The sequence below is a fragment of the Garra rufa genome, chromosome 8 (assembly GCF_049309525.1).
Source record: "Garra rufa chromosome 8, GarRuf1.0, whole genome shotgun sequence".
Lineage (NCBI taxonomy): Eukaryota > Metazoa > Chordata > Actinopteri > Cypriniformes > Cyprinidae > Garra > Garra rufa.
Genome location: NC_133368.1, coordinates 13490942 through 13503483, shown reverse-complemented (window position 1 = coordinate 13503483; position 12542 = coordinate 13490942). Strand labels below are relative to the sequence as shown.

Genomic DNA, 12542 nt, shown 5'->3' with positions numbered 1-12542 from the left:
TGGTAAAATTTCTAGAGTTTTACCACTGTAAGTATAAAAAATATACATAGATTTACACAAACAGTACTTGCCAGTGTTAGGAGAAGCGTCCAGGATGGATATGATGCACTTCATTTGGACTGTGTCTCCTGGTAACACATTGTTTGCTTCTGAATGAATGGATATGTTGAATACTGGACCTGCATGAGAAACAAACATTTACAGTTTTAAAAGTGTATGCAGAGTCTTTAACTATTTTAACTAATATTTAAAAAATACTTCAACGTTTCATTTGAATTTAAACACTAAGAGAGAGAGAGAAACAAAGATTTTTGGGCTCCCAAAATCTTGAGCTGCCTCGCTATCTACTGCCTAAATAGGCAGATGTCTTTCAAAGGAAGCATCCTAACCTAAATTTGTAAAACTCCACATAGTGATCAAGTCTGAGATTTGCCTCTTAAGTGATTTTGAGTTCGCTGTTAGCATGTTGCTAAGCTAATGATGCAATACATAAAAATATGTAGCACACACAAATGTTGGGTACAATGGTCAATTTGAATTGGTCTGAACTAGAGGTCTTTACAGTTCCACTTGGATCCGAAAACCCAAGGTCCGACCCGAGACCTGAAAACTTCTACGAGTCCGGGTTCGGTATTAGCAGCCTTAGGTAATTAAAATAAATGTGCTTTTTCTGAATGGACCCGATAAGACCGGATTCGTTTAAACTGCCTCCGTTTGCATTCGTGTTAAGTTCATTTTGGAGAAATGCACCTAAAAAAGAAAAATCCACTCGTTTCATTACACTGAGTGCTCATGCAGGGCTTTTCTTTTTGGTGTCCTTTCACTGGAGATGAGGTAAATAACACTGCAGGCAACATTAGCTAATTCATGATATATTACGCTGTCAAATTAATTTTTATTTTTCAAATCCACTGGTCACAATTGAAAGCCGAACTCAGAAATAACATGCATCTATCAGGCAGGCGAAAATGTAAAGTAGGCTAATGATATATAAGTAAACAAAATAAAAATAAAAGTAATAGAGCAGCAGCCAAATCAGCCAGCAATATTTTTCAGGTACGGATTTTAGGACCCGAGAAGACCTCTAGACTGAACTATTATTATACACATTAATCAATGGATGAAAGTAGAGTGCTGCAAGGATGACACATTTTTGTAGAACAAAACCCAACAAGTTAATATTTTAGCACTTCCGGTTTCTTCGTCCTGAAGTTAATGGAATTTTAAGTGGGCCTTTGGTTAAACGCCTGAAAAAAAGTTCTGTGGTCAACCCAGCTCAAGATATTTTCACACTTTATTCTACATAATATACATCATTAATATTCTCTTGTGATTAAAAAAAAAAAAAGCTTTTGCTTGTCTTGAAAAAGCTGGTTACTATCTAGCGGCTAAATGGCACCATAGAGGTTGTTGAGGATGTTAAAATCTTTTTTTTTTTTAAAGACTTGTGGAAGAGTTGTGGGAAGCTTAGTGATAGTGAACGTAGAGTACTTTGTGTACTTTTAGCCTATTTACTTCTGCTGATTTTATTTAGACTTCTATTAATCACAAAGCCTATTTTCTGGGATTTTGTTGAAGGAACCAAGATGACGCGAACTTCTGGGTTGGTCTACAAAAACACATCACCACCCAAGCACTCTACAAGTAAATTTATAATCAAGTTTTCACTTGTACTGTCTGCAATTAAGGGATCACCTTCATAGTGGAAGATGCATGCAAATTTAGCCTCAATTTAGCTTTTGGAACCAGCTTTCAAATCAGAGCATGTCTATGATGTTTTAAAATGCTGCCTATGAATGAAAGAAAATAAGAGATGGAGAGAAAGAGCGTCTCTGTAGGCAGCAGGAATCTGCCCTGAGGGAGACACTATAGAGGTCTAGCCATCCAGAATCAGACAGAAAGAGGAACTACAGAATTCGTGTGAGAGGGTAGAATGACCTCAGCTGTAAACATACCCTACAGGCAACTCAGCATCATCCTTTTGAGTATTAAAGCTCACTAAATCTAGTGTAGTTAGCATGATAATACCTGTGTGTACAAAGGCGATCTCAATCTTGTTGGACTCCGCACTGACGGCTTTGATCCAGTCTTGGCTCTGATCTCGTGTCCAGGCCGTGACGTCGCAATAGTAGAACCCACGATCTGTGACCTGGGCCCCATACAAACGGAAGCGGTACTCAAGCTGCCCGGTCTTCTCCAGAACCACGCTGTCAATGCGGCTTGGCTCGCTCCACTCCTCTAGCTGCAAGACTGAGTCCTGGCTAAGTGACAACACTTTGCGGGACTTGCCTCCCAAGGTCTCCTCAAAGCGAATGAGCACAGAGTAGCCGGGATTCTTCAGGTTCTGACCAGTCACCCGACAGCTCATCTCAAATGTGGATCCACCGGTTGAAGCTTCTCTCACACGATGGGCTACGACTTGCAAAACTGGTACTAAAAAGATAACACAAAAGAGTTTGAGAACAAATGTAATAACTTTCATCAGTTTTGCCTATGTAATATATTTTTGAGCAACTATTATATTTATAGTTTGCAGGAGCTGCACAAATTATTTCTTTTTCTTATTTCCCACACACATTTCTCTAATTGGAGGCTCTGCAATCAATTTTGAAAGAGATTTTTTTGATAGAGATTTATTGGGCATCCATCCAAAACAATTCATCTGAATATCGTTTGATCATATTTTGGAAAAGATTTGACCATTTTCAGTAGCATCAAAATATAATCATAGTAAATTACGTTTTTAGATAACACTTAATGGATAATAGAGCTAAAGGATTTAAGAGACCAAAATTGCCATCAGGAATGTTTAGACACTCCTCAATTAGCGTTCTAAATTTAATGGCTCTACCCTTCCAAAAATGGAAAACAAAGAATACTAACAGAATTAAAAGATGCCATCACTCCTTATTGAAGCTTGAACCATGTACATTTCGTCAGCATCAGATATAGTTTCAGAACACAGTGTAAGTGAAATCAAGGGTGCAGTGGAGAACATCCGAACACAGACAGAGCAGCCATTGTGAGCTAAATCTGCCTTCACAGAGAAGACGCGATCACAAAACACAATTAAAGCCATTTTACTCTAATCCCTTATTGAGAGCTGCAAAATGAGAGACATTGGAGACTTTCAAACATCAAGCTTTGATGCATGCGCTACTGCGCTAAGGGGTACAACTGTCACAGCCGCTGGGAGTACTTAGCTCATGGGGTAAAAATGAAATAACAGAAGAGTGACCGCAAATCCTAAAAACAGACTTGGGACAGTTACGTTTTTGGCCTGAAACAAGCTATTCAGAAGTTTAAAAGGGCAATTAACTACACAAACTGTGTGGTTGATTTCTGAATGCAACACAAAATACAAGTTGCATTTTTAACACTGCTGCAATGAGGAGACATTAGCATTAGCAGTCCTCTGCGTCCAGTTTAATTATGGTCAAGGCAGAGCGACAGTTTGAAGAGATTCTTGCTGGGTCTTGCTACTTGAATAAAAACACATTTGATTTTACAAATGATTTAGGCATTTAAAGTAATCCTATCTCTTTCCAAAGTACATACTTTTAACATAAAGAGTGGAAACATACATACGTTCAACAAGACCTAGCGCTGTGGCAATGTGACATATCATAAAAAAAAAAATAAAAGTCTGACTTTATCATCTACCAAACAACCCAGCAATTTTTTTTGGTAAGCCTTTTGCGACAGCCGTGTTTTCGCAAGTGAAAACGGTGTACCAGTTCTAACGCTATGGCAAAAGTTCAAGCAAAGCATGCTAACTGTTCTGTCTTTGACTGCACAGACGAGCACAGAACACTATTTAGTGTCCCAGCCTCAGAGTAGACAAGAGAACAGAGGATTTATTGATTTATTTACTGTACATTACGCTGCTGCCACACAGATCAAATATAAACATGATTTCTTTCCAGGCTGTCAACCTTTACAAACATAACTTACTGTTTTTGTAACTTGTGTGTTTTTAACATAAACTTGTGTGTATTTGACAGTTTAAACACAATAAGACATGAAAGAGAACTTATAGTATTCACATGCCTTGTGACAGCTACTTTCTGTGCGCGTGCTTTCGAATGTGTGCGCTCAGAAAACCCTATATCAGAAGTTTAAACTAATATGGTTTAAAACACTATTTCAGTTCGTTAGACATGATAATCAAAACCAAACATGTTTTTTAGCAGAGTATCTGAGTTGTAAAAGCACAGCCCTATTCTGAAAAAGGGGGCGGGGAGCAGCAGCTTATTTGCATTTAAAGAGGCATGCACAAAAAGAGCGTGTTTCTGCTTCCTAGGGCTGTGCAAATAATTGGATGCGATTACCATTAGGGATGTGCAAATAATCGTATTTACAACTAATCACAGAACCGTAGGGGTGTGACGAGACACTTATCTCACGAGACGAGACGAGACGAGATTTTGGGTTCACGAGAACGAGACGAGACGAGATTTAACTTTAAATAAATCCTCAATGATGAAATATATAGGGGACAATAGTATTTTATTCAACAAAAAACACAAAATGCAAAAACAAATAAAATAAATGTAGGTGCATTTTGATTTGAACTTGTACCTTTTGAATTTAAACTTATATTTTAATGAATTATATGCAGTAATAAAAATGCTGCATGATTCTGGGTAAACTGAAAAACAATTTTCTTTTATAAACTGGAGATCATGATTCTGAAGCAAAAGGATTAGAAAATTAAACAAAATTACATAATTTACTAGTGGTTCTGAAATAATGTTCATTGCTTAAGTCTGAAAAAAAAAAAAACCTAAAAAAAAAATGAAGGAGCCCGTGTCTCAATTAATAAAGACTTTCACTATTGGAATCTCTTGAATGTTTAATTCAATGACAAATTTTTTTTTAAACGTGCAGTTGTCGCCCTCTCCTGGTGAAGAGAATAAACGTTACTCTACAGACGTGTTATACTTTCGTTTTTGATCGCTACTGTAGACAATAAGTGTTTATATCCAAACTATAAGCTTTTATCCCAGTACTTTATTTAAATGTCTGTAACAAAGACATGATGATTATGTGGTTAAAAAGACTGTGTTGCTTTCTGAAACCGCTGCAGTAAGAATGCAGATTTGAATGTCTTCAATAACTTTCACATAAGCGTCAGTGGAGCGCGTGAAACAGTTGTAATAGACAATGCTGAATCGTTGTCATTCATGAATAAGATCGCATGGGTGTTTGAATAGAGATCGTGATATGTATATAACTATTAGTCATGCAGCCCTAATGTAAACATTGCAAAATGTTTTGCCATGATATCGTCACGTTCTCGCGAGACCAGTCAGATCTCGCGGGACACATCGGAGTCTCGCGAGATCTCGTGCCACGAGATCTCGTCACACCCCTACAGAACCGGCATTACTGACGAGATGTGCAAGGTAATTAGGGCTGTGCAAATAATCGAATGCAATTAATGCCGGTTTTTTGATTAGTTGCAAATCTCATTCACGTGCTGTCAAATGGAGTGACATTTACTACAGTGTAGTTCAATGAAAAGCTACACAATTTCGCAATCATTGTCAGAGGCGATAAATTTCCAATAACGCACACAATATTGTCAGTGAACTACGGCTCTTTGTAGTAAATGCCGCTTCATCTGACAGCACGTGATGGAGATTTATGACTAATCACAGAACCGGCATTACAGATGAGATCCGCATGATAAACAAATACGATTATTTGCACAAAATGATATAACAAATGATCAGTGGGGTAATTCTGAGCTAGAAACACATTCTGGGGACATCTTATATTACATCTTGTAAAAAGAGGCATAATAGGTCTCCTTTAAAGTATGCTTCTGACTAAAGACTTCAGCAACATTTTGAAAATGTTTAATGGCCAACTTTTATGCCAAACAGACCTAAAAGGAAGCTTTTAAAAGTCCCAAAATTTAGTACTTACTCTTTGGTGTCCACTGAACAATCACAGGAGTTGACTGGACCTCCTTTGCTTTTTCCCATCCACTTTTCTGAGTGGGTTTCCATGCTGTTACCGCACAAGAATAAGAGCCCATGTCTGCATCTCGAGTCTGAAGCATCCGCAGAACGAAGACGTTAGACTCTTTCCTGGTCACAGTTATTTCCCCACTGTCCAGCCTCTGCTGGTATTCAGTGCCTGCGATAAGAGCTCCTTGCTCATTCAGAGAGGCTATAGTGACTTTCTTCTGAGATACATCTCCAGGTGTGTTTGTCGAGTAGGACCAGGTCACACCTAGGCGGCCATCTTGGAGGTGGAGGAGGTCAACCACCTCACAGCGCAGTTCAGTGGGCTCGCTGGTGGACTGAGGGTTCACAGATGCTGTAAGGGTCACCTTGAATTGCAGGTCTGTGAGAGAGTAAGTGAACAAAGACAATCAGACACACAAACTGTAACATTTGCGAGACATTAGCAACTTATGAAAAACATTTGCATACATCGTTTTTATGAGTCAAACATACAGTCCAACCCCAAAGCCATACCATTGTTGAACATTCAAAGCAATGTTTTAGTAGTGCCACAGAATCACAGCATTTACACTTTTTGGGGAAATTACAGTTGTCCCTGCATTACATGTTGGGACAGGAAAACGTACAGTACTTGAACAGAAAAAGCCCACCACCACCATTACATTAGACTAATTTCACAGACCTGTCTTGCAAATTCACAAGACACACTTTTAATAGTCTCTGATTTATTTATTTAGTTTTTTCAAAGAAAGTATACTTTTATTCAGCAAGGATGCATGACATGTCAAAACTGACAGATGAGACAAAATATTTATAATTTAAGTAAATGCTGTTCTATTCATCAAATCAGCATGAAGGAAATATCACAGTTCCGACAAAAATGCAGCACAACTGCTTTCAATATTGATAATGTCAGTTTTTTTTCTGAAGGATCATGTGACATTGAAGACTGAAGTAATATCTGCTGAAAAGTCAGCTTTGTGCACATGTAAACAAAAACGTTGTTCATTTAGTGAAAAATATAAGCCAGTTTCCTCCAATGAATACAAATTAAAAAAGTAACATTTTATTTCACAATTCACTTTTTTATGCAATTGTTAAGTCAGAAAAGAGTTAAGTCAGAATTGTGAGATATAAACTCGCAATTGTGTGCAACTGTGAGATAAAAATTCATAAAAAAGTCAAAACTGCAGTTATATATCACAATTCTGACTATTTCTCTCAATTGTGAGTTTACATCACAAAATTCAGAGAAAAAAAGAATTGCGAGTTAAATCGCTCAGTTCTAACTATTTTTCACAATTGAGAGTTTACATCACAACATTCAGAGAAAAAAAGTCAGAATTGTAAGTTTATATCTCTCAGTTCTAACATTTTCTCACCATTGTGAGTTTACATCATAAAATTCGGACAAAAAAAAAAGTCAGAATTGTGAGATGTAAACTTGCAATTGCGTGAAAACGTCAGAATTGTGAAATAAAAAGTTGTAATGCTGTTTAATTTTTATTTGACAGTGGAAACAGGCTTCCATAAAATAATAATATTAATAAATTAAAAAAAAAAAGTTTGATCAAAAATCATGCATTGTTTATTTGAACTAAATTGTGTTTTATTTCTTGTTTAACATATTTGACTTCTTGCATTAAACTTTTTGAATCTTTTCTCCAAATGACCGTTTGGTAAAATGATTGCTAAAAATAGTCACCCCTTCACCCATTCCAGATCAGATACATAAAAAAAAAAAATAATAATCTCAAAAGAATGAAAAACACAGATACAATCATTCCAGGTATATCATTCAGTCATAGTGTCTCTGCAGAGGTATGGTAGTCGACCTAGTTTTCCAGTTCGTCTCTGGGTAGGAAGGGAAGGGCAAGGGAGCACATTCTCTCAATTTTCAGCTGTCATTGTTCAGGCTCTGGTAAGCTCACACACACACAGGTCTGGCTTTGTGTATTTGACACCAGGCCAGCTCACACAATTCCACTGTAGTCACACATTGTACCCAGCTGTTGTCTACTTTGAGAAAAGACACCTGTCTGCATGGTAAGAAAACACTTTTTCAGTTCTATATTGTAAATAGTGTACTCCTAAAGACAAAGAACCAGAAGTTATAAAATTAGTCTCCCCAGATGCTAAACCAGTTCCTCTACTCCTTATCTTAAACTGACTCATATCAAACTATATAACAAGCACGCACTTCCTCTAGCACTGCTGTGTCTTCAAAAACAGACAGACATCTCACAAAACAACTGTCATTGGGATATAAAAGCAAAAAAAAAAAAATAGCTTTCACAAAGAGGTCTGAGCCTTGTGCACACTGCATTTAGTAGCATAGCTTTGAATAACCTGCCACATGGAAAATCCCCAAACTGAATTCACAGTGCAGTTAGAATATGCAAAACACTAATTAACATTTAACGTTGAGGGAGAAAACTTCAAAAATAAAGCAGCATGTTGCAGAGAAATCCTTGACATGATTGTATCACCAGCGGCGAACATGGAGAAGAAAAAAAAAAGAAAGGCAGCAAGGAGTGTGATGGTGCACTGCATGTTTCACAATGAGCCATCAGAATGAGAGACAAAGGAATGCTTCAGAAATAAGGCCTCAAGATAGGAACTTGAAAGGAGGACTTTGCTACTGGAACTTTAAAAAAAGCACATTCCCTCACAACAAAGCTAAGAAATTAACCTTCTCAGATATGCTCTTTTCCCAGTTGCAGTCCATTCATACAAAATATTATATCATGGAAGACATTTCACGTCACTGTAAAGTCTTAAAGAGCAGGTCATATGGGTTTTCAAAAAATATCTCTTTTGCAGTTTGTAATGTAGCTATCCTTAAATGTAAACAGTCTGCAAAGTTGTTAATCAAAAAAGTGCATTATACATAAAGATATTGTCTCTCAAAAGAAAGAGTCGACTCAGAATTGCCTTAACGAGTCTTATATTTTTGAATATTTCGAAGAAAAAAAAAAGTTTGTTCTCATTGCCAAAAGATGGTGATGTGAAGAATCAATGGTTAAAATTCCACAATACCACAGCAATACAATTCAGTCCTTTGGATTCTAATCTTCTTTATTTGGACTAACAAGCATCTCCAAACCACAACATGTAAGTACGACTGAAACCGTATGTGTACATTCTCAGGTGAGTGCTCAAATTATCAATTTTTTTGTGCCGATATGTGATGTACACCTAGTGCAGCATCAGGTTTCCAGTAGTTTCATCCTCAGACGTCACGCCCACGGAACGTTGGCTAAATGTCTGATGCATATGGTAAACTTAACTGGAAACACTTCAGGAATGTCGAAGTCGTCATCTGATTCGTTGAATTTGACCGGATTTCCGGGTTTATTTTCGGTCCGCCGGGAAACAAAGCGCAGACTGATTTACTCGCGTTTTGCTAAAAGGTGCTTATGCAGACTCCATTGTTGTTATACACATCTGCGAGGTTCGCGAACAAATTACTGGCGTACTGCTTGCTCTCCCTCTTCTTCGTTAACTTCCGATGCTGGTTATTTCAATGACTGACTTGTTGCATGCCAGTCTGTTGACGCTGAATGAAACGAACTGTGATTGGTTGTTTGACATGTCGGTCAATCGGCCTTATGGGCGGGCCTTGGCCAATGAAAGCTGCCATGAATTCCAGACCTTTAGCCGTCAGTCTGAAGGTCTGGCTACGCGAGACTAGGTTTCCAGGTAAAGCATGATAATACTGTCTTGCTGAAATAGTTCTGATAATTTGCTGTGAACCCCACTATGTGTTGATTAATGTAGACCGTCGTTGTTCTAATTACTTCATTTATTAATAAAAAATGTAGTGTAACGCACAGACTTTATAATCATTGAGAAATCGCCGTTTATTTTGCTGCACCAGCAGTTATAGGGTTATGCAAGTAGTAAAAGAACCAGTAGAAAGAGATGAGAGTTAGGCTGGTGTACCTGCAAACTGTATTGTTTCATCAGTTGATGTAGCACTTGGCTAACGTATTCACCATTATGGTTTTGTAAAGTGTTTACAGTTTAGCTACTCAAAACTAGCCTAATTGCGTTTCAAGGGGGGTCCCACTTAAAAATCGCGTTCCGGGGTGTAAAATACATGCTTTTTGTCAGGGTTCCCCTGGTAAATTCACATTCCAGGGGCTAAATATGACGTTACTGGGGTCGCTTCAACCCTCAACATCAAAAACAAATGCTGACTTGGCAACACAGATGGTAGTGCTTGCTAACTTGCTCAAACACTCCTCTCTGTGCAAATCTGAGCAGAGTAGGCTTATGGAAGGGAGGGGTTTACAGACATTATGCTCAAAACTGATTTGAACGAACCGTTTCGAAATTATAGATAATTATGTATAAATGTATATTCTGGGAAAATTACAATGTTTTCTGACCTCAAATGCATTTAAACATGTGTTAGGGGACTCCAACACAATATTAGGATCCTTTAAAAACAATATGACCTGCTCTTTAACTTCTGTAAGTAAAATGTGTTAGTTGTCCTGTTGCGAGACTGACATCTTGAATATAGAATAAATATAACATTAGCAAAATTAGGGTGTTTTAACACAGTCTCACACTGCTGTTTGTAACTATTTTATGTTTTGGTGAATTGGCGGATTTCATACGGATTTCATTCGTATGTTTTCATACTATTCACTTCAGTGATTCATATGAAAATGCCACCTCATAAAATAGTTATGTTTACCCATGAGACATTTTCAGCAAAGACTCATTAATTATTCATTATCAGCGAGTCCTGACTGATGTGAAGTGACTCACAAATTTCCTGTTTTATTCACTGTTCAAAAATTGTGCACTCTCCCGGGAATTCCTGGAAATGTAGTTAATCAGGACAGGATGCCGAACCCTGATAGCACATGTACATCTCGGAGACACCTATTTGACATCTGCAAGACATAGTTTGCTCATCTGCAATACGTCTATTGGAAGTTTCCTATCAGATGACCAATATACGTCTATGAGATGTCTTTAAGATGTTTATGATTTAGAATAAATGTAAAACTGACATCTTAAAGACCTCTGCCAGATGTTTGTACACAGCAGATGCTGTGTCTTGCAGACTTACTTGTGCTATCTAGGAAGAAATTCAAAGATATTTTGAAGCTTAGGAAAATAATTAAGTAATTAGTTAATTAAAAATATTATTTCCTGAGGAGTGACACCAGAGAATTGAAAGATTGATAATTAGTAAATTATGCTTATTAAATGTAAAAGTTTACTTTTAAATCGCTACCTGGTCTCATGATGAAAACGTAGGCTACCTGTGGAAACCTTTTCACAAGATGCGAATTACGTACTAATAAGTACTGTTTCCAACAAAAATGAACACTTTTTGAACACAGATAGCACACATGCATCTGCAAGATGTCTGTTAAAGATCTCTTGATCTGGAAAGCATTTGCTGTGTACAAACATCTGGAAGACGTCTGTAAGATATCAGTTTCACATACATTCTAATTCATAAACATCCTAAAGACATCTAATACACGTCTATTTGACATCTGATAGGAAACGTCCAATATTAATCAAAACTACGTCTTACAGATGTCTTGCAGATGTAAATACAGACGTCAAATAGATGTCTCCTAGATGTATGTGTGCTATCAGGGAAGCTTGTTCGATAGCTCAGCCAGTACAGAATTTGACTTGTCCAAGAAGTGTCCAAGTCAGAACTGCAGTGACGCATACAAAACCAATGCCACATAAAACGCACCATATGTAAGTTCATCTGTTCTATGGAAAAAAAAAACAAATACTGTTTTTAGCGCCACTCAGTGGACATTTCACATCAAATATGTCACAAAAGCATCTTGCGAAGTTCCCACAGGTACATTTCCATCATTAGATCAGACATTGTGTACCACAGATATTGTTGACTCTTATAAACAACAGCTTGTGTTGTTCCTCATTTGGAAGTGGCATTAGATAAGTGAATGCTAAAAAATAAAATGTACCTTTTGTAAACAAAATAGCTTAACACTTTGAAATATCCTCCAGTGCGACATGCAAAACTATTTAAATAGCATGCCATTGTCATGATCTCATGTTGTACTTTTGTACTTTCCAAAATTAGTCACAACACATGACCATTTAAAAAAAAAAAAAAAAAGCTAGAACACAAACCGTTTGTCAGCTACCTATACCGCCCAGCCCTACTTTAAATATGCAAAACAATAAATGTTTATTTCTCCTGCTATCATATGACACCGCAAAGCCTTACAAACTGAATCTTCCTTCCCTTACATTAGTTGAGCCACTGTAACTGTCAAGTACACCAGGAAAAGAACTGGATCAATCATTCATAGACAAACAACACGTTAGAGATTATCCACCTCTGCTAAAACCAGAGTGAACTATGCACAGACACACAGAGTTAATTTACTCCAACACTGAACTGAACAAAAATGAAACGGATTCATAAGTCACGTGAAGAAATGCGAGATACGGGAGTCTTCAAATAAAGTCATTAAACTTGCTTTCGCATTATCAAATACAACTTTCTAAAACACTGCCACCAAGATCTGCTTTCCATTTATGAAG

General features: G+C 37.3%; 1 protein-coding gene across 1 annotated transcript in view; it reads right to left on the bottom strand.

Moving 5' to 3' along the window:
* The window catches only part of ptgfrna (prostaglandin F2 receptor inhibitor a), a 28758-nt gene that overhangs the window by 4412 nt on the left and 11804 nt on the right, over positions 1 to 12542 (bottom strand). The window contains exons 4-6 of the mRNA XM_073845019.1: positions 5935 to 6357; positions 2029 to 2433; positions 72 to 179 (exon numbers count right to left, since the gene is read on the bottom strand). Of these exons, the coding sequence (XP_073701120.1) occupies positions 72 to 179; positions 2029 to 2433; positions 5935 to 6357 (936 nt within the window). The remainder of the gene's footprint in view (positions 1 to 71; positions 180 to 2028; positions 2434 to 5934; positions 6358 to 12542) is intronic.